Below are 26,417 nucleotides of genomic sequence, written 5' to 3' on the forward strand. Positions count from 1 at the left end.
GGTTACTCAACAGTTCTGCGCTCTTTAACATCAGGCTCAGCAACTTTCACTTTGGAACTAGCCAGTTACCAAGCCATGAACATTCAGGAGCAAAGCGCACTGCTTCAGAAGAGGAGTGGGTTGGTGTGACCACTTTTACTCCATGGGAGAACAACGAAGACCTGCTTTATTCTCACTAGAAAATGTTAGGGGAACTGTTTGCCAAGTATCCTCTTTCTGAAAAATGGGTTGGGTAAAGTGTGTGGGGTTAGAACGGTCTTAAAATAACATGCTACGGCTGTCCAGTGGTAAGTGGCAAAGAAAAAAGTGCTGTGAAATCCTGGAATTGCCTTGTTTGCATGAAGGGAGTTAGACCAGAGATAACTAGAATTGACTGTTTTGATATCCACCATATTCCGTGTACTACACTTCACATGCCTAACAGTTGGAGCTGATACCTTACTGGAAGACAACATTCCAAATCCCCTACAAGAAATGATGGTGCAGCTCTTTCTGTGAAAGTGAGCACTACATGCAACTTACTGAATCATGTCAGAACTGTTTCACCTAAAGTATGTAGTAAAACTTGTTTTTAAAACATTTAATATTTCACATATAAAAGTAAACTTAACTATTGGCCACTCTGCTAGTCAGCGTCTTCTGTTGGTCTAGCTTCAACTGAACACTGAAAGCTGCTATTGTCATTTAAGCTGTCCAAACAAGAATTACTTGCCTTAATGTTAGAATGTTGTATGGTACAGGGTAGGTAGCATATAAGGTGAGTGAGCCCTGTGTCAGCTTAAAAGCTTATGTCTTTTGCTAACAGAAGTTGGTCCAATAAACAGTATTGCCTCACCCACCTTGTATCTCTAATATCCTGGGACCAACATGGCTATAGCAAATAGTAGTTTTGGGCATCATGGTTTAACTACTGAAACAAATTTAGTTAAAGGTAGAGTGAAGAATGTTGTATATGACAAAAACCTTTCGTGGAAAGGGGGAAATGTTGGTTAAGTGCAGGATCTTTCCACAAAAGATCTGTGCCCAATAATGCTACGCTTATTTAAAGAAAGAATTGTTTCTGCTGCTAGCATTATGTATAAGTGCAAAGTCCAGCTTATATGAATCTATGACCCTCAAGAGTAAATGAATGGTTTACGGTAATGTATATCCTATAGCCAGTCAGCTCTGGGTCACTAGGGATCAGAACTTGTCTACTTGAAATTGTCTAGTCTCATGCCAGTTCTTTGCAACCTCTGGGTTATTTGAGGTAGCAGACTAAGGATTGATTAGACACAGATAATGAACTACTTTCCTCTTCCCCTCATACTCTATCCAGAGTACATTTGAGGAAGCTTGTATTGCTAACATAATACTTATACAGCTGTAACAGATTAAGTGCTTTATCAAAAGCGTACTGTTCATATCCCTTATGGTCACACATTTATATAAATAACTTGCCTTTACCACTTAATGCTAGTTTACTGTAAGCTCTGAGCCTCTAGGCACAGTGTTCTGTTGTCCTCTACTGCCTAACGTTGAGTGGTCTGTCAGTCATCTCATTGTGATTGTCATGCTCAAGGATTGTAGAGTGAAGAATTCCAGTTGACAGCTATATGGATGGCGACATCTACGTCAGGTGCTGGTAGCTGCCATTTGGAATTATACTTGTTCAAAAGGAATAAAACCTGCTACATATATACAGCATAACTACAGAGATTTCAGTAGATGAGTCCTTGATTCTCTGTACATCTACTGTGATTTATTATTGCATTAGTATCAACTTTAATAGTTTTAAAACATCTATGAAACTGTCAGGATTTTTTCTTTTTTTTCAGTGCAAATTTCAGGTGCTGAATGTGTAAATTCACTTCCCACAAAGACACTTCAGGTAATTCGGTAAAATCTTGCTGCAGCAGTTACAGACCTCTAGCTTCATGATCACAATACCCAACAAAGAGGGGTTCAGCTGCTATTCCACGTCTGTTAAAAGAAAAAATGTCTTATACCATGCACGTTTATATATAAGGAATTAGTAGTACAAATAGTAAGATGAGACAGTGTTAGCTTTGCTTACAGAGCAAATTAGGCCCAAGCAGTAAGAGAACTTGTCAGTCAAGGCAATAAAATAATGGATGACTTACTGAGGGGATGAAAAGATGGCCCCATTCTGAGCTTTAAAAGTCACACTTGGCTTATGAAGTATACTACTGTTTGTGGTCTAACTAGAGATACTGGCATATAGTGAATACTAAATCTTAGTACAGGGTGCTCCATACTGTTGGAGGAGCTTCAGCATAGCCTGGCTGCCATTTGAAAACATACAGCATGCAGGAGAATCATAAAAAATAGACTACATTTTGCCTTTATATGTAGCTTTAGTTATTTTACTTTGGGCCAGTTTATAGTACAGCTGAAATAGTCTGGTGCACAAGACCTCTGTCCCAGTATAGCATTAATGTCTGTCAGATTCACTCCATTCCCACTCAATTCCTCTTCAGTCTTTTAAGGCTATTCTAGTTTTTGGGGTAGCAGCCTGTACAGGAAATAGTGAGGTCTTAAAATCAGACTTGATGGTGCAGTAGATCCTTGACTTCTACATAATACTTTAGTAATATTTGTGCAAATAAGATGTGGGTGCAGTATGGATTGAAGAAAGTTTGGGGATGGGAAGTGGTGGTATTTATAATCTCTGCTAAAATGATTAATGGTGCAATATTGTTGGCATCTAAATTAAGCTTCAAAGCTACAGTGAAAGAAATGGCATAGTCAGTACGTCAGTCAAATCTTGCACACCTCTACAGCAGGTTTAATTGATTCTGCACTGACAGATTCTAGATAAGAGGCTCTTATCTCCCAACTCTGTGGAATGGGGGTCCAGCTATTCTGCTGCCAATCCTACAGGCCCATTGACTTTTGTTTTCCTACATAGGGAGTTACAGCTGTGGCTCTGAACAGTAGCCATTGCCCCTATATCACCACTGCAACAGCTGTAAAGGCCTTGGTGTGGTGGTTTCCTTCGCTTGTTGAGGAGGGCAGGGCACTGATTGTCTTGAAGATACTGGCTTCCTCTAGCCTCAGCACTACACCAGGTCACGTTCTGAATAAGAAGGGCTGCAACTTTTTCTTTTTAATTGAAGAGTCAGATACTGATGCAGCCACCCAGAAAGTGCAGGAACAGTAAATAGCTAGGAACTACCTCAATTAAATCCCTGGTAAAGAGCATTTACAATGGTAACTTTACTATTGGCAATTGTCAAGTCCTCCTCCCTCCAGCATTGTGGCATCTCAGCATGACCGTTAGTGGTAGCGTTTAAATTTGTTTAGATCATTTACATGGAGAAATAGTTCTGAGGAACCTCTGCATGATCCCATTTGTGGGATACACCTCCTGGCTCTGAGCTTCAGGCATGCTCTGTAAAAGCAGTCTGTGATGGGAACATTCAGCACAAGGTTATAAGAAACTACCCACCTCAGTTCCATTCTGAGGCTAGCTGCAAGTATGGGACCTTCCCTCGAGGCCTGGAAAGCTTTTCAGTTTTCCCCCACCCACCACTGCACAGACAGCTAGAGCAGCCCAGAAGTGGAGCATTAGCAAGGACATCTCAAGAACCACAGATGGGCAGCTTCAGTCCACAAATCCTTACTGCAGCAGGGCAAACAGGCTCACAGATGCTGCCTTTATGGAGTTTTTGTTTGAACCTCTTAGCATCTAAGACACTGCTGGAAGGACAGGTTAGTCTACTAAAGTGCTTAGGTCCTAATAAACTAGACTATCCTCACCCAGTTTGGGTCCCTAAATCTAATTTATCTCAAGAAAGGAAAGTTTCAGCAGGTCCCACCTCACATAGGCAGTGTGTAATTTAAGGCCACACACAAGCACTGTGTGATTTTTTTCCACACACTTCCTTTTCAAAAAGTTGGGGTTTTTTGCAAAGGGAAAGGAGGATGGTGGTTTTTCCTTTGTGTTCACAGTTGGTTTATCCAGCAGGCAGGGGCTGATATGAGGAATGCTGGAATCAAAATATAACCCAGAAAGAGGCATCTCACTCTCCACTAGTCTAGTCTTGCTGTTGAGAGGTGGCTTTGGCTAAAATAAGATCTCTCAAGGTGAGGATTTGTATGCCAGCAAAATCCACATAGGTCTGGAAAAGGAGGTTGAATCTACAGCACAATCGCTACAGTTGACACAACCCAGCAACAGAATGAAGTTCCCTTTATCTGACACTTCCGCACAAGTTTCATCTATGCCAACAACAGGTGATACACTGGAAAATAAAAAGTTCAGGTAAGTTTCCATCCTTATCCACCCAGCCTTAAAAAATGACAAGTTTCTCCAAACTCTTTTTTTGCTGCATTTGTTATCTCCTAGAGCATGTTTGTTATAAAGAAAAATAGTCAATCTACGGCTATGCTATGCTGAGTGTTGGAGATACAGTTCATTTCCCCCGCATCCCTTTACAAGACCCTGCTCAGAGCAAAGGTGGGATTCATTATTAATAAGAGGCACTGTAGATCTTTGGAGGAAAGGCATGAAGGCCCTCATTTAACTAAAAACTGTTTAAAAACATTTAGTTAACCTGGAAACCCTTCTCTAGCCCCTCAACTTGATTTGTTTAAGTGAGGTTCAAATAAGTGTCCACACAAGGGTTTACACTAGGTTAAGAGTTTTTTAATTGACTTTGGGTTAAGCTAGTGCAACAGTGCATTTAGATTGGGCCTAATGTATGGTACTACTTGTCCGGAAGACTGTCCTGGGGGTATCAAGTTCCAACTGCTGGCTGTAGCTTCTGTTATCCCTGTCCTCTCAGAGAGAGAGATTAGTTGGGACTCTTCACCTTTTAAAAAAATGGCATGCATTTAGGCTAGCTTACTGAAAGGACATGTACTTTCGTGGTGGAGACAATCATTTCCAAATCTTGCCATTTGGATAATCTACTGTAGTTTTATGCTACATATTGGCTGTGGTAGCTGCATATCATAAGCAGCAGGTAATAGTTGTTTATCTGTCCCTCGATAGGTAAGAAAGAGTCTGAATCAGCCATAAAAAGGTTTAGAAATACCTGGAAATAATGTGCAGTGCATTTCAATCCCTAGATTTGTAGATAAATAAGGCAGCCACTGATCATCTTTCAGCAGTTCTATTTTGGACTTTATACAAACTAGAGCATTCTTTTCCAATATCCAGAAATTTTTGTCACTACACATTCGTCCTGAATTAGAACCCTCAGAGCAGGGAGATTTCTCTTTAGACCCATGACCTCCATGTATGCGACCTTGGCTGAGTGTTTGGTAGCATGAAGTAGTTTGTACAGACCCAATAGGTATGGCTTTTCTAGAAAGCTCCTGAAACTCAGTGCATTTGACAAGTGTGACTATGCAGAGGTACCACTAAGTAGAGAGATCTACAGTTATTGGTTAAGTAACTGTTCCATGCAAACCTTAGAATTGAAGACAGCAAGTTAAATGCATTAAAACAAGACAGTGGATTGTTTCTAAATAAGCAATTTACAATCATACTTGATAGTGGTTGAAATTCATTAGTTCTAATGAATCATGGAGCTGAGGGTTACTCTAATTCCTGCTATCTTACCTGAGCATGCGACAACGATGCTTCACTAGTCTGTTATAAGCATCCTTTATGTTAGTCACATTTTCACTGCTCCAGAGCCTCTCCCCAACAGCACTTGCTCGAGGCCTGTACAAAGACATTCAATTCAGTCTAAGAATTTATTCTATTTCCCAGAATAGAATGAATTTAATACTGGGGCTTGAGCCCAGAGGAAAGTTTTTTACACTGACCAATATTAGCAACAAAGAAAGCTACAAAGCTCTGCAGTGCCTTCAACGTGTTCAGAACACTTGCAGCTCTGCACTGACAATGATTAATCAAATCTCATGCTTCAGCTGCTGCACCTGCAGAGATCAGGATGCAATTTTTCCCCTGATGCACAATTGGCTAGATGTAGGCTGGGGTTTTTAGCCTTCCTCTCCAGTATCAGGGACTGGCCACAGCTGGATACAGGACATCTGATAGAGTAAGTCAGAGCTCTGAGGTGGTACAGAGAATCCTCTTTTTCTTCGATGCTTAGCTGGTGAGTCCTGTCCACAGGCTCATGGTCAAACTGATTGCCACATCTGACTCAAGAAGGAATTTTCTCCCAGGTCAGCTTGGCAGGGACTCGGGGGATTTTTACTACCTCTGCAGCATGGATCACCTGGGCATCTCACCTAATCCATCCCCAGGGATTAATGGCACCTCAGTGTTTCTTATTCTGCCTGTGGCACACAACCATTTAGGCTGAGGACAAATGTTGTATTGCGCTCTAACTATTGGGCTCAACCTGGACAACAGTGAAATTTAATGGCCTGTGATATGTAAATCAGACTTGAAGAGCTAATGGACCCTTCTGGCTTTAAATTCTAAGTAGACTGTGGGATTAATTCAATCCTCATGACGGTTAACATTTTCCAAAAAATCTGAAAGTGATCAAGAAGTTCTCTACCATAATCTTGGTGTGAGGTTAGTTGCATCCACAAATTCTCCCCAAAGGCAGGCTTCTCCACCTATCATCAGCTTTTTCTGCTTTTCAGATCCTGTATTCAAACCACAAAAATAGCATGGAAATTAACTGTTCGCTCCAGGTACAGCTGACAGGCATAAACTTCACTTTTGATAGCTGAATGTAGATTTTCCCAAAAAAAACCCAAACTCAAATCCCCTAACATGAACGTTAAACAGATCACAGCCATTAGACGTTTAACACAGTCTAGGATAGGCTCACAAGTTTAGCATGAACTAAATGAAGTCTTACATGTTAGTTAAGTTTCTGAAGCCATCTTGAATCATTCTGTATCATGAAGTGCACTCAAGTACCAGTAAATATTTTGATTACGTAAAAAGGGTAGGTGTATGGATGTGAAGACTGCAACTCTGAAAAGCAGTTGCCCTTAAAAAAAAAAAAACCCCTAATTATTTGGCCATTATTGTGGTTCTCTTGTGATGAATTTTGTATTAGTTGGGGGATGTAAGAACATAATGCAAATAACTGCATATTTTTATATTGTATTAGTGACCCAGAAAAAGAGCCACCTGGACACTTCCTCCCGCAAGCCCCAGCTTCAAAGTGCTGTCTGTACCGCTATTCTTGGACTGACAGCGTCAGCCCCTGTAGCCCAAGTCTATTGACCCAGGCTGGGAGGATGGCTCCTGCAGGCTCCGAAACACGGTGTAGACATAGCCTGTGTAGCCACGGGACTTTCATAAGAGAGATTCATGCACACAGAAGAGCCACATATGAGTAGTTATCCAAATAGAAATGAGTAATTTAAAAACAGTTTAACAAACCAATGAAGTTGAGTGGTTCAACGCTGTAGTATTTCTTCCAGTCCTGTCCATAACTAATATAGTCTAGGTACCAGGGGGCTGCCAGGATAGTGGTGAACCCAGCTCCTGTTACACGGCTTAGTTCTACAGTATACCAACTCCCTATCCACACTTCAACTATTGTGTCAGGTTTTAGCTAGAAAAATAAGAAAACACACTAACATAAGTAAATGGCTACATATGATTTTGCAATTAGTTTAATCACTGAATACCTGAGTCTAGTGCCAAACAAAGGGTTTGTTTTAGTAAGACCAGTATTTCAAAGATGTCAGATTTCCATTCCTTGGGGTTTTTTTCTACAGAAATGAGAGTATTCTCTAAAATTAAGTTCTTGGATTTGATATATCAATGTGATATTTTTAAAATATATGTTCCAGACTTCATTTTGTTACAATCTCTTTTAAAAGTAAATGCCTTAGGGTTGGTCTGGATGAAATAGAAAGTAGCTTATTAGTAAACTTTAACTCCCAGTTCAGATATCAGAACTATTCCAATGCAGTTTCAGAGTACAAAATTATAGATCACAGAGCCCAGGACAAACAGATTACTCTTTGGACTTTCCCACCCCTACCAAGAAGTTCTGAAGTCCTTAGGACTATCATTTTCAAATCAAGTGCTGTCGAAAGAAGCTTGGTAAAGTTCCTGTTCTAGCATTTTAACTCTGGGGAGCAGTGGGGGCCAAAAACCCTAACTGGCTTCAAGACTGAGCTTGATAGGTTTATGGAGGGGATGCCTACAATGGCGTGTGGCTGATCTGCAACCGCTAGTAGCAAATATCTCCAATGGCTGGTGATGGGACACTAGATGGGGAGGGCTCCGAGTTAGTATAGAGAATTCTTTCCCAGGTGTCTGACTGAAGGGTCAGGGTCTAACTGATCTCTATATTTGGGGTCAGGAAGGAATTTTTCGCTGGATCACATTGGCAGAGAACCTGGGAGTTTTTCTCCTTCCTCTGCAGCCTGGGGCATGAGTCACCAGCAGGTTATACTAGCGTAAATGGTGGATTCTGTGTAACTTGAAGTCTTTAAATCATGATTTGAGGACTTCCCAGTAACTCAGCCAGTGGTTAGGGGGTCTATAACAGGAGTGGGTGGGTGAGGTTCTGTGACCTGCAATGTGCAGGAGATCAGACTACATGATCATGACGGTCCTTTATGACTATGAATCAAGTTAGGCTCCAATTCTGTAAAGTTTGAGCACCTGTACAACCCCATTGGTGTCCGTGAACTACTCATATGCCTAAACCTTTGCAGGTTCAGAGACGTGTTTTACCAAGGCATTTTACAAGCCTACTGCAGTCCTGTGGTGTTAAGTGATTTGTCCAGTTGTCAGATCTTACCTTTACTCCTTTATCAAATACCTCCTGCCAGACTATGTATCCTTTGTGAGCAGAGGAAACGATATCCAAGATTCTAGAATTTTAAAATAAAATAGGATTACAGTTAAGAATGGCAGATCTTAGATCACCTGATTTTACCGCAGAAATACTGAGCCTGTGTGATGTTTATGCCATAACAGGCTCTCAGCCCACTGTGCAGTGTTGTGGAGGGCCTAAGAGAAAACCTGATCTTTGCATTTCTTGTCCTTCACCCATCCACCTTACACAAGACACGAGCTCTAAGAATCACATGAAAGGGAAGTGGCCATACTGTCAGGAAATTCATGAGCATTAATGCAAACTGGTGACCTTAGCCAGCGATTCATTGCTACAAAGTTAGCAAAGTTTTTAGTTAATTTTTTTTTTTAAGGAAATAAGTTAGCTCAAAAATGTTAAGGGAGACAAAGGTCACACCTGAGTCCTTCTACCAAAATTTTAAACAGTCAGCTCTGGTTTAAGGCATTTAAATGACCAGACATATACAACGTATGTATTTAGAGCATGCTTATCATGATCATGCAAGCACCTGAATGTTAATGCTGCACTACACCACAAAGTTGTAAGTTTCATGCTCCACCTTTGAAAAGGAAAAATATGGGTGTTCTTGTAATTCAGCCTACCCTACCCCCCCACTCCTTCACATATGCACTCTAACAAACTAGGTGTTTTTAGGGCTGACAATTTTTTGAGGGTGGGGCAAAGGACTGGGCAGAAAGAAAAAATATGTTTTATTAAATATGCTGGCAAAAGTGAAAAACTACTTACTTCTGAATATAGTAAGATTCCAGTTTAGCATAGTCAATGCCAAATCCTTGCTGCATCATAAACTCTGTCACGTCAGGGTTAGATTTCCTTAAGAGGGGAAAATATTAGCAGTGTAATTCTGATTCCTTACAAAGATTCCCAAACCCAGTTTTCAGTAATGTGAGTTATACTTAGCACAAGACTGCTCGCTATGTGTTACCGCTACTGATATCCCATTGTAGATGCACAAGATGAGGCAAGACAAATGTCACAACCCAGAGTGTAAGGCTAGGCAGAGAAAAGCAATTCCTTTTTACAGAGAATTTTGGTAATTCAAAACTTCAACTTTGAGTTTTGTTCCAAATCAGAAAAAGTTCTCCAAAAGGCATGGATTCCCATATCTGGGGCAATTCATCTGGCAGGCTGTCCAGAAGTCTTAGGGTCCCCTTCTCCAAAGCAGTCTGCGGGGTGGGCTGCCAAGGAACAGGGCGGGGCAGCAGGCAGGTAGATAAATCTAAATCCTTTCTAGATCAGGCCTAAGTTTATCATGTTGATATTTAAAAATATGTATGTATATATGAAGTGTTAAATTACTAGTACAGTCTAACTTATTTTCAGAAATTTCCCTACTCCATGTTCCCAATTCTAGGAAGACTCTAGTAGAGCGGGTTGAAAAAATTTCAGTGGAGTTTGTCAGAACTGAAACATTTCAGACACTGTTTGATTTCAACATACTTCCACTGGAACCATGCCTGTAAGGCAGGTTGCAGAAGCTAAGTTCTGTACCATAGTCACTCCTACTTATAGACTCCCCAAAATATTCAGTGCTCACTACCATTTAAAGTAACTTAAACTGCAAACTAACAGCATACAGCTATCTGTACTACTATCCTTTTAAACCCAGTTGGGCAGGTGGAGAAAAGGCAGGTTTTTAAAGAAAAAGTCCATTTATTTAAGAAGAGGCTGCTTTTCAGTTTTCAAAATGCATTAAGAGTTCAATTTTTTGGATTAGATGAGTTATTTCATATACCACTTTTCCACAAGGCTGTAGCTCCCTTTTGCCATATTAGTTTTATAAAGGCATCTTTAATGTCACTTTGAATGTTTTAATCTAAACAACAAACATCCATGCTAGATAGAATTAGCCCCACTTTAGTCCCTTCACTTCCTAGAAGTTGCAAACACTTCTCCCTATAATGCACCTTGTTATGTAGCTATGATTAGAAGAAACCTCAAGTCACGAGACCCCACCCTTACGTCAAACAGGGAAAGCCACATTACTTTCCATATGCATCACTGAACTGAATGCTGTAATTGCTGACTTTAGGTACATTTTAGATGCACCAGCCTCTATGCTTTGAACGGTCACATCATACCAACAAGTGAAGTCCACTTCATCTCCTCCCAAGTGGATGTAGGCATCAGGAAATACACTGCTAATTTCTTTGAAGAGGTCAGTCATGAAATGATAAGTTGTATTCAAAATGGGGTTTACAGGTCCATAAGAACCACTCTGGTGCTCTCCATTGAAACATGGTGTGAGAAGGTCTTTTTGACCTAATAAAGGAAGCAATTAAGAGGATATGCAAAACTTCTAGTTCTTTTATTAGACAAAATGCTTTACAAATATTAGCACACCCAAAACTGGTTTAAGTATTATTACTACTTTATGTAATCGGCAAAAGAAGAGGGAGTTAAATGAAGACCCCAGAGGGAGTTTGGGTCAAGATTAGAACTCAGGACTTCCTGATGTCCAATTTAATGTCTAAATATTTACAGAACAGGCTACCATCTGGAAAACCGGATTCTGATGCATCCCTGGATGGGTAGAGCCCTGCAAATCCGCTTTGTATCCGTGGGTATCCGCATCCACTTCAGACCATTTTTGCAGATTTCTTATTAACACTGTAGGATTTCAACCAGCAGGATTTCAACAATTTCCAGCCCACCATCAACCTCAGCATGGACCAGTCCACACAAGAGATCCACTTCCTAGACATTACAGTGCTAATAAGTGATGGTCACATAAACACCACCCTATACCGGAAACCTACTGAGCGCTATGCCTACCTACATGCCTCTAGCTTTCATCCAGACCACACCACATGATCCATTATCTACAGCCAAGCTCTGAGGTACAACCACATTTGTTCCAATCCCTCAGACAGAGACAAACACCTACAGGATCTCTGTCAAGCATTCTTAAAACTACAATACCCACATGGTGAAGTGAAGAAACAGACTGACAGAGCCAGAAGGGTACCCAGAAGTCACCTACTACAGGACAGGCCCAACAAAGGAAGTAACAGAACGCCACTAGCCGTCACCTACAGCCCACAACTAAAACCTCTCCAGCGCATCATCAAGGATCTTAAATGACATCCCTCACTCTCACAGACCTTGGAAGACAGGCCAGTCCTCGCTTACAGACAGACCCCCAACCAGAAGCAAATATTCACCAGCAACTACACACCACACAACAAAAACACTAACCCAAGAACCAAGCCCTGCAACCAACCCCGCTGCCAACTATGTCCGTATATCTATTAAAGGGAGACACCACCATTGGACCTAACCACATAAGCCAAACCATCAGGGGCTCGTTCACCTGCACATCTACCAATGTGATATATGCCATCATGTGCCAGCAGTGCCCCTCTGCCATGTACATTAGCAAAACCAGACAGTCTCTATGCAAAAGAATAAATGGACACAAATCTGACATCAGGAATTGTAACATTCAAAAACCAATAGGCGAACACTTCAATCTCCCTGGACGCTCAATGACAGACTTAAAAGTGACAATTCTTCAACAAAAAAACTTCAAAAACAGACTCCAATGAGAAACTGCAGAACTGGAATTAATTTGCAAACTGATACCATCAAATTAGGCCTGAATAAAGACTGGGAGTGGATGGGTCACTACAAAAACTAATTTCCCCCTGCTGATACTCACACCTTCTGGTCAACTGTTCAAAGTAGGCCACCTTGTCTACACTGGTGTCATTAGCACTACAAAAGTGATTTCCCCCTTCTTGCCAACTGTTGAGAATAGCCCACTTCCACCTTAATTGAATTGGCTCATTAGCACTGACTTCCCTCCCCCTCTCCCCACCCCAGACTTGGTAAGGCAACTCCCATCTTTTCATATGCTGTGTATTTATACCTCCCTGCTGTATGTTCCACTCTATGCATCTGATGAAGTGGGCTTTAGCCCATGAAAGTTTATGCCCAAATAAATAGGTTAGTCTCTAAGGTGCCACAAGGACTCCTCGTTAATTTAGGACAGGAGTCCCTGTCACCTACTCGTTCTAAGAACACTTTCCTTGCAGAAACCAATGCAAAATTATGTGGAAAATGTCAGTATTAAGACAAGATAATGAAATAGCCATTGCTTTTTACATCTATTTTGTACCCTCCCTATTTCTTCTCCCTAACAGTAGGATTTTTATACCAACTTTCTTCTTGTTGCCTGTACACCCACTATTTTTAAATCACTCTGTTACTTTACAGTTTGAGGTTTTGGCCTTCTGTCACTCCTCCAGAGCTGTAGAGTCATCTGCAAATCTGATCACAATTGATCAAACAGCCACTCAACAGACTCAAAATAATCATCTGGGGCACAGAAAGGTATGATATGTTTTCTCTGGAATGCTTTTTACCTTAAGTTAAAGTAGACTTGCATAGGAAGTGTTGCATCGTAACATATCTGTAGTAATCATTCAGCTATCAGTCTCTGAAGAGAAAGCAATCTGGAGTGTTTAGACTGACTGTCCATGCTGGGACATACAGAGCGAAGGCAGGGTAATGTGCAGCCTGGAGAGACTCCCTTCTGACCGGGGTGAGAGACAGCTCTCCACCAAAGGGAGTGATGGCCAGGAGAGCGGGTGACTTTGCTGGACCACTGAGGGAAAATATGGGTGCAGTTGCCCTGACCTGTCACAGTTAGGTCTATATAGAAAAAGCACCTACCATTCCCAGACTAAGGATTTAGAAAAAGCTTTTTAGCAAATGCAGCTTCTTGGTCTTATTCCTCTCTCCTCCTAATTATGAATCGCCTACTGCTTCACATCTTAATGCTTCCCACCAAAGCTTTGCTCCTGGGTACTTGTCAGGGGGCATATGCAGGTTCTAACATTTTAATAAAGTTACCCTCTCCCCACCCCCAAGAAGAGTGCCAGGTTGTTTATAAGCAATGGCCGCAAAGAAACGAAGGACAGTCTTGTGGCCGAAGCACACTCCTAAGAATCAGGAGTTCTGTCCTAATCCTAGCTTTGCTGCCAGATTCCTGTGTGATTTAGGTCAAGTCACTATGTCTGCACGTCTCATTTCCCCACCTGAAAATAGAGCCTGTTTCCCTACATTGCAGGAGGAAGAGCAGACTTCATTCAATAGACTCTGTAAAGTAACATGAAATCCTCCGATGCCAGGCTATACCTGGGCATGAAACCATCAGCTCTCAATTTCACCTAGTACAAAATGTGGCAGTGCATCTCCTTGACAACGCAGGCTGCTCTGAGCACATCACACCTGACTTCTGCTTTCTACACTGGTTTCCCACAGAATTCTAATTGAATTCAGGGTGTCTCAGTCCTTATCTTCAAAGCATTCCAGAGCCTGGGCCCAAGATACCAAACGACTGTTTAAAGATCCAGGACAAAGACCGTGGTTGACAACTTTGCTCCTCTGGCACAATGAAATACTCAATAAGACGATTAAACTTGTCTGTGCAGGAGACAGAACCTCCCCAGGGGCTAAGACTGTGGAATGAACTCCCCAAGGAACTAAGGACTAGAACAAACTTCACGACTTTCCATTCCAAATGGAAGGCACATTTTCTTTGACCTTGCCTTCCCGAATATAAACACACAGCAACAGGTATATTTAAAACAAAACACACAGCCCACGCAACCACCTTACCAAATAAGACGCTTCTCCCCTCCTCCCCCCCACACACACACTTTTCCCTCGGGGGAGAGAAGAAGAGAATAAGCAACACATGACACATGCATAGTCATGTTGCTTAATGCACTATGGGAAGGTGTTCAGATGCTCTGGTGATGATCGCAGTATAAAAACCTATATAAAATAGACACTATGGGGATGCCAAGTGGTATGGCCTCCTCCATCAATTCTAGATAATCTCAATGCCCTGTACAGTATTGGGTTTGGTATTTTATTTTAAAAAGTGTTACTCTGGTGTTTGCGACCCCCAACTGCTGCAAGTGACCTATGTTGCGGTCATCTATGCTTTGGTGGAGTATCGTGTTATTGGAAAAATCTGACTTCTCCTCCAGTAGAACTGTAGCATGGTAAAACAGACTGTCCTTGTAAAAGAAAAGCTTTCACACCAAATACATACCCAACCAAAGTGGCAAAGAGAGGACAGGTATTTAGAAATGTGGTGTATTTTAATGTAGTCAGAGAAGGAAGGCTCCCCAGCAAGTAAGCTTGAATCTTTAGCCAAGTTCTTTTCATATTAACCTGATCCTGAATAAGTAATATATGATGTAGTTGGTTAACATTCCATTGCAACTCTGCCTTAAGAAGAAGTTCAAACAAACAACAAAGTGAGACTCCACCTCTCACTGTAATAGCATTCCACAAGCTGAATCAACTTCCTATCTCATAGAATATCAGGGTTAGAAGGGACCTCAGGAGGTCATCTAGTCCAACCCCCTGCTCAAAGCAGGACCACTCCCCAATTTTTGCCCCAGATCCCTAAATGGCCCCCTCAAGGATTGAACTCACACCCTGGGTTTAGCAGGCCAATGCTCAAACCACTGAGCTATCCCTATCTCCATCATTCTAACAGCAACTGAACTAGAACATGTCATGAAGAGTCCCGAAAATTCTAACACACTCAGATAATGAAATAAATACAGCGGCATTTATGCGCTTTCCTATGCCCGCACTTGTGCCTATCCACTCTGCAATGAAATGAAAGCTCAGCATGTACCTAGCATAGGATTTCAATTGCTTCCAATGTCACTTTTGTTTCTCAAACTAAGGTCATGATCTTCACTGAATCCTTCTCAGGGCTTTTATCATTCTTCTACCTCTCACTGAAAAGCCTTTCAAAATCTTCATAATGTGCTTTGAGCATGGGTAGTAATTCATATAGTCACATTACTCTGTGCCTCACTTCATTACAAGCATTAACCTTTGTAACCTTGTTAGAGAAACATGGATCTTACCTTTCCCCCAAGATTGTGTATGTCCTGGGCTATCAAACTCTGGGATAACCCTAATGCCTCTTAACCGAGCATAGTCAACCACCAGACGGACATCAGTCGGAGTATAGATGTGATCATAGGTATAAGAGCCCTGTGAAATGTTCACATTTAAAGAGAATGTTTATAAAGTATACAAGGAACTTGCAAAAAAAAAAAATTGAAATTTTGCAATCCCTTCAGCTCAGATTGAAAGCAAGTCACAAATAATGTGCAATTACACCAGGGATAATTATGGTCCAATAAGTCTGGCAGTCCAGCCCTGTGAGAACTGCATTTTTATCCAACAAGAATGAATGGTCTGCACTTGAAGAGATTTATTCTGTCCTAGATCTTGCTTAATAAATGAAATCAGTCACTGATTTCCAGTTACAAAAAAGTCTGATTTGAACAAGCCAGTTCCTATAAGAGTCATGGGTTTGACAAAGTGCAAAGTAATTGTTTATTAGACTTCTCCCCACATCCATCTGGTCATACCAGCTTTACTGGTTCTGAAACATTATGGGCCCTTTTGCTGGCCCCATGAAAGACCAAATTAATGGAAAAGGCTGATTGAGTTGAGAGGTGGAGTCAGTTTGAAGTTACTATGTCTTTGGTTGTCAGTTTTCGTCTGCTGCCTGATTTGAAACTATGGTGTCCATTTTATGGTGCTGAGTTTGAGCACTGTACTGCCTTCTCCAGCTATTGACTTGGTGTAGCACATGCTAGTCACAAAGTGAATTCTCAACGGACAACAACATGACCCTTTGTGGCTATCAACAGGATCTTAAGCCTCAGAGTTGTAGCTAAATGGGGACTCAATTGCAGAAACAGACATTGACAAAAATGCAACTGGTCATTGAGGCAAGATGCTTTCCCTCCCACAGCCTGCAGGTTGGAAAGAGGCAGGACGGACTGTAGCCAGCAACAGGAAAATTAACTCAAGTGCACCATATGGAATCCCCACCTTGATTTTAAATAAGTTCTTCAAACCTCTACCCCAAGCACTGCCATTGGATTTTTTGATATGAAGATCAGCAGCTGTCAAACAACTTTTAATAGAAGAGCATGAATTTGGTGAGACATATTTGTTGTTCTTACGCTCAACAGGATAGAATTCCAATAACGGAGTAATCCAACAAAATTTAAATTTGGTCAAATTTTTGTGGTGTTGTGCGTAGAGCAGAACCTCATTACTGATAAGGTAACACACTGTGAATTAGTGACTAACCAGCATAATGATGTACACTAAAGTGTCATTTAAGAGACTTTCATAGTATGCTATGAATATTCTGTAGTATATTTTGGAACATTAATCTGTTCGTACAAGATCTCACTATTGGCTCTGCTTGATGGATCATAGAAGACTGCAGAGAAGCCACTGGCATGTGCGAATTATGTACGATTGGCACGGCTTATGCCCATCTTGCAGAAACTAGGGTGAAAACTGTATATGGTGCAAGACCACCTTCATTTACTGGGCTAAGCCTGTGATGTTGCAGATGCCTGCTGAATTTAAGAGAACACTGACAAAGAACCAGTGTTTCTCTTTTCAAGGCCAGTTGAGAAGCTAGATGTATCACTTATACTGTTCACATGCTGTGACCCGACACACTCCTGTACTCTCACTCTACACACTAATGCAATAATATTTGTACAAAATATGCCTTGGAAGGTATCTCACATGAAAACTAACACCACGCTGTTTATTAATATTGTTGTAAAATGCATGTGTGTTCACATGTATGGTTAAGTTATGAATTCCCATTATGTTACTAGAACATGTGTAAGACAGACAGCTGGGCCTAGGTAAAGGTGATAAGCAGGTCAGTTCCTAGACAAAGGAAGGTAGCTGACATCCCAAACCAGGTGGGGCCCAAGTTCAATGGGCTATTCATTTGTGCTGGAGGCTGCAGCAGGAAGAGAGGATTTGCACAGTAGCAACCACAAGCAGGGGAGGAACCATCACAGAGACTTATTTTCCAGACCTCATGGCTTCTTTACTCAGCATGAACTAATCACCTTTGTACCCTTCTGAAGAATACATTTCAGAGGTTCACTGAACTATAAAGAGAGGGGGAGCGAACCCCTAAGTTATCCTTCACTTTCAGACAAAGAAACCACGTGATTTGACCTCTGTGATGGGTCCTGACCAGGCCAGCCAGCAAAAAGTTGGAAAGACAACCACGGATGAGAGAAAACCATCTTGAACAAAGACTGTATCTTGCCAGATTAAAATTCAGACTTTAAGATGCGTTTGCCCTTTTATTTGTTTGTAACCATTTCTGACTTTATCCCTTATACTTGAGCTCACTTAAAACCTCTTTTCTTTCTGTTAATAAACTTGTTTTACTTTAATCCAACACATCCCAGGCCACCCCAGAGCACCCGCGCCATCCCCCCCACTCCGGGCCAAGTAATAGTTAGGGGTATATAGTACAAGTCCTGGACAGGTCACGGGCCATGAATTTTTGTTTACTGCCCATGACCTGTCCAGGACTTTTACTAAAAATACCCATGACTAAAATGTAGCCTTACTTATTACTGCTCTGAATGATCCACAAGAGGGCTAGACATTTCAGGGCAGAGGGTTTGGGGGATATTCGGGTGTGTTGGGGGTCATTTGGCTAGTAATAACCAAGGCTGGAGGAGACCAGTGTGTGGCTGTGGTGTAACAAGCAGGCTGCTGGAGTCAGATTTGCTGAACCGGGGCTGTTTAACACACGGACACTTAGTGCATGCTTGTATGATGTCTGAAAGAGTTCAAGCAAGGAGCTACAGCAGCAGAGTGTTTTGAGGCACTCAGGGTTATAGATTAAGCAAAAATGCAACCTCTCACTGGCCTGGGTTGAACTTCAAAATGTGACAGATACCTAAATATTTTATTGTAGAGGATTTCATGCCAAGAAATTCAAAATATTCCACTGATGTTTTTGACTCACCTTGCCACTCAACTCGGGGAAAGTGATACTCTGGTAAGGGAATGAATGGTCATCTACTATGTGCCAGTGGAGAACGTTAAACTTGTTAAAAGCCATGGCATCCTGAAATGAACAATGCAAGATTAACATTTTAGTTAAGTGCTTCCCCGACACTGCATCACTGTTTGAAGGGTGCTACTACTGGTCCTGCTCTAGTTTCAGCTGCAGTATCCCGTAGTGCCTTATGGCGCATTGCAAGTGTCCTCACCGCCTCCGCTGCCACACATTCTTGAAGCCTAAATGAATTTTGAATATGCTTTTAGGTGTTTTTCCTACTACTACTCTCTCTCGCCATCCATTGCAGGTAGTCAACCTGATTCTAGCTGACTGGCTCATAGCAAAGCAGCTGTCAAATTAAGAAACTGACGAGTTTGAATTTCACACCAAATCCTGCTAGTTCTTCATGCAGTGCTATAGTCAGTCAGCATTATATCACCACTGCTTCCCCCCAGATACCAGGGGTTTAGATGCAAGCAGTGTGCCAAGGGATTCTAGAGTCGACAGGTTTTTACATCTCTACTTTATTTTGCATGCAACTGAATTTTTGTCTATTGGTTCCTCATCAGGATTGGTTTTCCCCCTTATGTTTACAGTTAATTTGGCAGCAACACTTACATCCTGGGAACTGGATATAGTTGAGATTTCCCACATTAATACAAGTTCTCCATATGGAGTTGTAGTACTGAGACTAGATGTGATATATGGGGCTCCCCACTTTGGGGATTATTGGAAAAAAAAAAAAACGTTGCCATCTCTTTTCCAGGTTCTCTCTCAAGCCAAGTTAAGACCTACACCGTTTGTAGTCTCTCAAAACTGTGTTATCCACCTTTACTAATGATAGAACAAGTATTTTAACTTACCTGGTAATTGTCTATAATTCATTACTGGAAGATTAGTACTGAATTCAAACAGAAGTTTAGCTAGACAGATAAGAGGAAAGTTATGCATGTTTTCAAGCAAGTAGAAAGGACATAAAAAGCAAGAAGGTGGGAGGGTATTAGAGCAGTGGTTCTCAAACTAGGGGCACTGCTTGTTCAGGGAAAACCCCTGGTGGGCCGGGCTAGTTTACCTGCCACGTCCGCAGGTTCGGCTGATTGTGGCTCCCACTGGCCGCGGTTCGCCGCTCCAGGCCAATGGGGGCTGCAGGAAGGGCGGCCAACACATCCCTCAGCCCGCGCTGCTTCCTGCAGCCCCCATTGGAATGGAGCGGCAAACCACGGCCAGTGGGAACTGCGATCGGCCGAACCTGCAGATGCGGCAGGTAAAACCGGCCCAGCCCACCAGGGGCTTTCCCTGAACAAGTGGCAGCCCTCATTTGAGAGCCACTGTATGACCGCTACAAACTTAGTGCATTTAGAAAAAACATTAGGAAAGCAAGAAATATGTGGGTAAGCTTTAAGAATAATGTAAGTCTTAAGAGAGAGTCAACTTACATTTGTCTAACTTTCTTAGAATGTTAAGAGGTCAGCCCTTTCAGAGAAAAGAGGAACAAGTATTATTTTCACTGGAAATGCTGCAGAATATGCAGCATGAGTCTATAAATTACTGAGTGTACAAACACCTGGTTTGCTGGGCACAAACAGAATCCTAAAAATAAGCATTTTAGAGGTCAAACACACACTGAGTCGACATACCAGCTGACTTAGATCTAAATGCATCAGAATTGTTACAGGTAAACTGCAGTAAATAGTGAAAAAGACTTTAAGCACTTGATTCAGTCTTAAAAAAGCAACAAAAAAGGCAATAAGGAATTGAGGAAGTTATATATTCTCCTATTCAAAGGCTTCTCTACATGATCCTAGGTACATTTTTCCTCTACCAAATAAACCATGTTGCAGGACTGTGGAGGGGAACCATATAACCCAGTAAAAGCAGCAAAGAATCCTGTGGCACCTTCTAGACTAATAGACGTATTGGAGCATAAGCTTTCGTGGGTGAATACGACGAAGTGGGTATTCACCCACGAAAGCTTATGCTCCAATACGTCTGTTAATCTATAAGGTGCCACAGGACTCTTGGCCGCTTTTAAGATCCAGACTTTTATAGATCCAGACTAACATGGCTCCTCCTCTGATATATTACCCAGTGTTGCATGTGCTATAGTATAGTGATTGGCAAATATACTCTTTTCCACTGCAACATCGATCAGTTTGAAGAAGTGAACCTGAAATCTTCAAGATAGGTTTAACATCACTGCTGTTCCTTTAAATGCATTACCCTCAAAGAGTAGGCTCAACTTCAGATTAGGTCAGAGTGAAAAAAGTCTAGTAATCTTAAAATGTGTCTACATAGCTCTACCATTTGGACTGCGGGAGTGTGAACTGCAATATGCATTAAAGTGCAACACTGCAACGCCCCCATTGGATACTGCAGGTGCAAACGAAAAAGATATGCACACTAGACACCTTTTAGTTTGTGCCTACAGCGTCCACACAAGGGAGTTACAGTGTAGCACTTTAATGAATACTGCCGTTCACGTTCCCACAGTCCAAATAGAGGAGCCATGTAGACACAGCCTCTATACAATAGGCTGGAGAGAGACACACACCACCCAATCTGGAAAAGCTAGGTTGTCAAGAGCATCCACATCATTCCTCAGTTGTGCAGCTAGTGGTTAGAAGAGACAGCTTGATGGGAGAAAAATGTTTTTAGGAGGCCAGAAACCATCAACTTCAATGCTGTGCCCCCATGGCTCTCTCTGAACACTGTGAAGAACTTGTGTTTGCAAATCAGATTACAAGATTTCCTGAAGGATCCAGAATGTTAGTGCATCAAGATTAACTTTAATAAAAACCCTTGTTGAATGTGTTAAAACACCTGCATTGAAGTGGGTTGCACTTTGTAAAGTACAATAAACGGGAAAGCTACCTGTCACTATTACTTAAAACAGTAATTAAACCACTTACAATGTGGTTCTACACCTTAATCCCATTTCATTTGTGAACCACTTCAGAAACTTTTAAAAATATTTAGTCTGTTTCATTTTCATCTCTTTCCCCACCTCAACTCACGGCCAATTTCCTCTTTGTAGGATCACGATGTAGATGCAGAGGTCACTTTCTGTTTGATTAGGAAGTAAGGGCTATCAATCAACTCCTGAAAAGAGGGGGACCTGACGCCAGGACTTCAGGGGCTTCTCCTACAGCAGTTGTCCTCTTCTTTGTATGGGGATAATGGAAGCAACCAGGATGGAAATAGCAGATGGGGACAGAAGAAACTCACTAAAACCTCAGGAGTGCTTCACAAAGGGGGGCAAGTATCTCCCCTTTCAGTTGGGAGAAGTGGACGAAGAGAGGCTGAGATTTGTTCAGGGTCTCGTAATAAATCAGTATATAACAGAACCCAGATTTCCCTGTTTCAAGTCCACTTATTCAAGCCACCAAACCACACTGCCCCTCCAATAGCTCTATTCCCATAGCCCTGAAGAGATGATCTAAATTATGAATATTAATTCAATAAGGGCTCATTTGCCCACTCCCTTAAACAGTTACGGGCTATACATTATCCCATCTACCACTGGGGAAATTCAACTTGTTTGATATTACTACATGGTAAGAAAGAACTTTTGCTGCTCCTGCTCATTTTTTAAATAGTTGTTTTTGTCTTTACCTTTGTATGCATGTAGATACAGAAGAAGTTACGCTCCCCCAAACATTTCAGTGTTCTGGTCTGTTAGCATAGCCATTTGTATTTAAATAAAGTTATGAAGAATATTTGTGCCAAGTGATGTTAGTCCCTCTGTTCTAAATCTAGAGCGTTTCCATCAGTCAATCCCCCCCATCAGTTTCTCTTTAGATTGAAATTTACAAGTTAAAGCATGCTGTATGTCCAGACAGAGAGGAAACTAGACCAAGATAGTTTTAGACAGTCCTAGGCAATTCTAAGTTGCCTAGCAATTGAAATAAGCATTCGTTAATGTCTCCAAGTTTCTAGGACTAATTGCTTTCTTAACAATTAGCCACCTGTGATTATTTTATAAAGTTATTGTTTTACAGTGACAGATTTAGTGAAGTTTGTCAAGATAAGGTGTATAACAAGAACTGAGCAGACATTTGAGAAAAAACCACTGATTATTACAAAATGCCAACTTACCAGGTTTGTAAGAATGCTTTTGAGGGGTAGAAAGTGTCTTGATGTATCAAGTAAGATTCCTCTGTGAGCAAATCTTGGGTAGTCAGTGATTTCTGATTCATTGATAAGGAACTATTACAAACAGGATTTGAAGAATTAAAAAGATGTTATTTTAAAACAGATTCTCATAAATGTATCATTAAGTTCAGCTATAGTACAGTGTACAGAAATATAGTTCAAATAGATAATACCTCTAAAGTCTTAAGTTAACCATACATCAAGTGAAAAGTCTCTATTAACTAGCTTCAGAGGACCATTTAGGAAGACAAGACATCATGGGGAGGATCATCAATGCAGCCTCTAGTCGAGAAGATCTGTAGTAGTGTCTCTTAGCAATAGCAGCATGTGGTTCTATTGCTACCAAGAACAGGTTTTTAGTTAACAGCTATACTCACACTCCCGTAGTCATCTTCATAGACCAACTGACTGAAGGTTTCCAAACCTAGAAGAATCAAAGAGATTGAGGTTTGTGGAGAACAATCCAAATACGTATGTCACTGAAACACAGTCTAACATGGGAGCATCACCAGTTATTGTAGTTTACGTAGCTAAAAAGCATGTTTCAGGTATCCTTTGAGATACGTTCTCCTCTCCACTGTACACTGCATCTCAGTTCCCTCCAAGACCCAACTTTAGTTATGTTAATTGGGAAGAGGAAACTGTTAATCCTGAAGATAAGGTAAACTTCTCTCCACTATTCTATGTATATTAAATTTAAATGTACTAAGACTTCTCCACTGCACCAAATTAACCTTGTAAAGGAATGGAAACCTTTACATACATACAGCCCTCCAGAAAATAAAGAAGGATTTCACTAAGCTTGTGCTTATGAGCCAGAAAATTCCAAGATACTGACAAGTCCAATTCTATTTTCAAATATTAGCAAAGAAAAGTTACACAATGGAAGAAATTCCAGATTCAGTGTGAACATTCATTTTCAGTTTCAAGTTTAAGAAGGATTTGGACAACATCCTTCTTCCACAAGTTATAGGAAAACAGAACCTTAAACAGTATGATAAAATCTTGATAGGTGTTTTCACTCAAAGACATTCGTTTACTAAGTACCATTCAGAATACACTTTTAGTAGTTCTATGGTTTTCTTGTCATGTATTTGCTTTTATTATACAAACAGGAACAAAATACTTCACTCTGAGGTATTGAAACCCTTAGAGAGCAGCATATAAAATGTTAATTTACCTCTTAATGCACCCCAGACCTTTTCTGCCTTCAGTACTGCCACAGGTTCTGTTACGCTTAACTGATCTTTGATGGAAATGGACAAAATACAAGTTATTGTCTCAACAAGATAAAATGGGGATTAGTTAACTTTAAACAAAAAGATAATAATGACTGTAACAGACAGAGTGCTAGAATAGGACTCTACAAATCCTAACCTTTCTTTATAACAACTTTTAACTCTGACTTCCGCTGCTTTTAAGTGGTGGTGTTGTACTATTTCAACTTTGCGTTAGTGTATGTCCTTTTGCACACGTATATTTATTAACAATGAAAATTCATTTTGTTACTGAAAAGGACAAGTTTCACCCAATGGAAGGAAAGTAAAGTAGATGTACAATGTTGCAATAAGAAAGTTATTGCAGTAAGTTCTTCCTATATTTCTTGAGATGCAAACACTGCAGTGTTTATGCTAAGAAAGGTTACCACAACTGCATATGAAGTGATTTCAAGAAGGAAGTAGATCTGTAAGTAAGAAGTTGTAAAACCATCCCTCCCCCACCTTCCAGAATTTGAACAGATGTTTAAGTCCTGAATATTTCTAAATCGTGTCCTGCAGAATTAGATCTGGGGAAGTGTCAGTTACTCCAGGATCTATCACAATTACTATTAGCGGTAGATCTACACTTGGGCAGCATGTACGATACTGACCCCGTACACCCAGCTAGCAAAGGTATAAACAACAGGGTAGACAGCGAGGCACTGCTTAGGCGAGCAGAGTACCCTACACATCTGAACCCCAGGGCGTATGCCCTACACAGCTCTCTGTGCACCAAAGCAGTGCCTCCCATGTCTACGCGGCTATTTTTAGCAGGGTAGCATCCTGCTGCCTCCATACTGCTGGAGCCTTTCCCCGCCACAGTGAAAGACTGTAGAAGGGGGAGACAGCTCTGGCAGGGGGAGACAGCGGGTAAAGGCTCCAGCTGTCAGAGCTCTTCCCCACTGCCAGAGCATTTCCCAGTGACCATGGACACAACCTGCCTTTCACTGCAGCACATAGCTTTGTGTACCCTATGTGCTGCCACAGGCATGGGCAAGCGTAGACAAGGTCTAAGAATTCCACCATTTAACCTGTTTACCTGGAATGTAAACTGAAGAAGTCACTGACCAACTTATCTAGTAAGAATAAGTAAAAAAAACTCATCAGAGCTATAAAAGCAGCCATCAGTGTCAGGCTGCTACAACTGTGAGAGGTTTTCAAGGTCTTTTAACAGCTTGAGTGAGCCTATTGTTAGTTTCATTTGTAATAAACCTTTAAATATGCTGCTGACTATTACATTCAGATGATGTGTGTGCTTGGAAAACAAATACTAGTGAGGAAATTGTGAACGGCTCTTATAGCTGTGGAAGGAAAAAAAGCTGACCTACAGAAAGCTGAAGTGTATGATTCCAATGGACTTTTCCTTCCTCCCCAAGACTAGGTCAGATACTCACAGGCCTCATTCGAGGTGATGTTGGGATAATTGTCGCACTCAGAGTCTTTGGAACCAATTATGACTTGAAGCTGCAATAACTCTGTTCCGGCAGGAAGCTGTCTTTGACCCTGATTTTGCCATTTGGAATAACCAAAGATGTACTCGTAATATCTGCACAAGAAGCAAAGCCAGGGAAGGAAGCTCTGAAGTGAGTAGTGGCCCCTCCTTCCCACCCTCAGTGCCCAGGACCAACGCAATGGAGCTGGGGAAATTTTGTACAGGGAACCAGGGCACAGAAGCCTCAGGCTAATTCCCACTCCCAATTAGCCGCGATCCTATAAAAACAATCAGGCGAGGGACAGTCTGGAGAGGCTCAAAGTGCAGATGCCCCTTCTCTCCGTTTTGCTTTGCTTGCATCTAGGAGGAAGGAAGTCGCTTTCGGCGGCCACTGGCAGGTTGATCTGCGCTTGCCCCATAAGTCGCTCTGCTTTCCACCCCACAGCAACGGTGAGCTGCAGGAGCGCGGGCCCCCAGCCCCGGCCGGGCCCCTCCTCACCTGCGGAAGGCGTCCTGCAGGAGGGCGCAGCCGGGCCCCGCCGTGGAGCCCGGGCCGTGCACCAGCTCGAAGCGGGCCGGGGCCAGCTGGAGCTGGCGCGGGAGGATGCGGAGCGAGCGGGGCAGAGGCCAGAGGGAGCCGGAGGGGGACTCGCCCAGCTCCGGCTCCTCCTCCAGCAGCAGGGGCTCGGGCGGCGGGGCGCGCTGGTGGAGGCTGGAGGCGGCCAGCGCCGCGGAGGCGCACAGGAGCCCCAGGAACAGCCGGGCTGGCTCCATGGCTTGGCGCTGTCCCTGCGTGATGAGCCGCCCGGGCGGGACCGGATCAAATGATCCCCGAGCTCCGCCTCCGACCTGTCACGAGGCAGCGAGGCGCAGCCCGGCTCCGTCTGTACCGGCAG

The 26,417-nt window shown here is 42.0% G+C and overlaps 2 protein-coding genes across 3 annotated transcripts in view; one reads left to right on the forward strand and one right to left on the reverse strand.

The window, feature by feature from the left end:
- The window catches only part of GFM2 (GTP dependent ribosome recycling factor mitochondrial 2), a 43,494-nt gene extending 30,964 nt beyond the window's left edge, over window positions 1-12,530 (forward strand). For both annotated transcript variants that reach the window (XM_073344243.2, XM_073344242.2), the window contains one exon: window positions 1-12,530. In XM_073344243.2, coding sequence (XP_073200344.1) covers window positions 1-129 — 129 coding nt within the window. In that variant the 3' untranslated portion in view covers window positions 130-12,530.
- HEXB (hexosaminidase subunit beta) lies at window positions 1,597-26,417 on the reverse strand. Its single transcript, XM_073344255.2, has 14 exons — window positions 26,021-26,417; window positions 25,484-25,635; window positions 24,011-24,076; window positions 23,208-23,254; window positions 22,774-22,884; window positions 18,643-18,744; window positions 15,686-15,815; window positions 10,865-11,045; window positions 9,510-9,596; window positions 8,706-8,778; window positions 7,328-7,502; window positions 6,486-6,576; window positions 5,573-5,677; window positions 1,597-1,962 (listed from the first exon to the last, which is right to left on the reverse strand). The coding sequence occupies exons 1-14, from the start codon at window positions 26,293-26,295 to the stop codon at window positions 1,899-1,901; spliced, it is 1,659 nt and encodes a 552-aa protein (XP_073200356.1). The 5' UTR covers window positions 26,296-26,417; the 3' UTR covers window positions 1,597-1,898.

Source organism: Lepidochelys kempii, chromosome 5 (genome assembly GCF_965140285.1).
Source record: "Lepidochelys kempii isolate rLepKem1 chromosome 5, rLepKem1.hap1, whole genome shotgun sequence".
Taxonomy (NCBI): Eukaryota; Metazoa; Chordata; order Testudines; family Cheloniidae; genus Lepidochelys; species Lepidochelys kempii.

Coding starts and splice junctions, on each gene's coding strand:
- HEXB (XM_073344255.2), bottom strand. CDS start 26,295: ATGGAGCCAGCCCGGCTGTTCCTGGGGCTCCTGTGCGCCTCCGCGGCG. Junction 24,077..25,483: donor CATCACCTCGAATGAGGCCT/GTGAGTATCTGA, acceptor TTTCCATCAAAG/ATCAGTTAAGCGTAACAGAA. Junction 5,678..6,485: donor AACCTCACACCAAGATTATG/GTAGAGAACTTC, acceptor GTCTTTGTACAG/GCCTCGAGCAAGTGCTGTTG.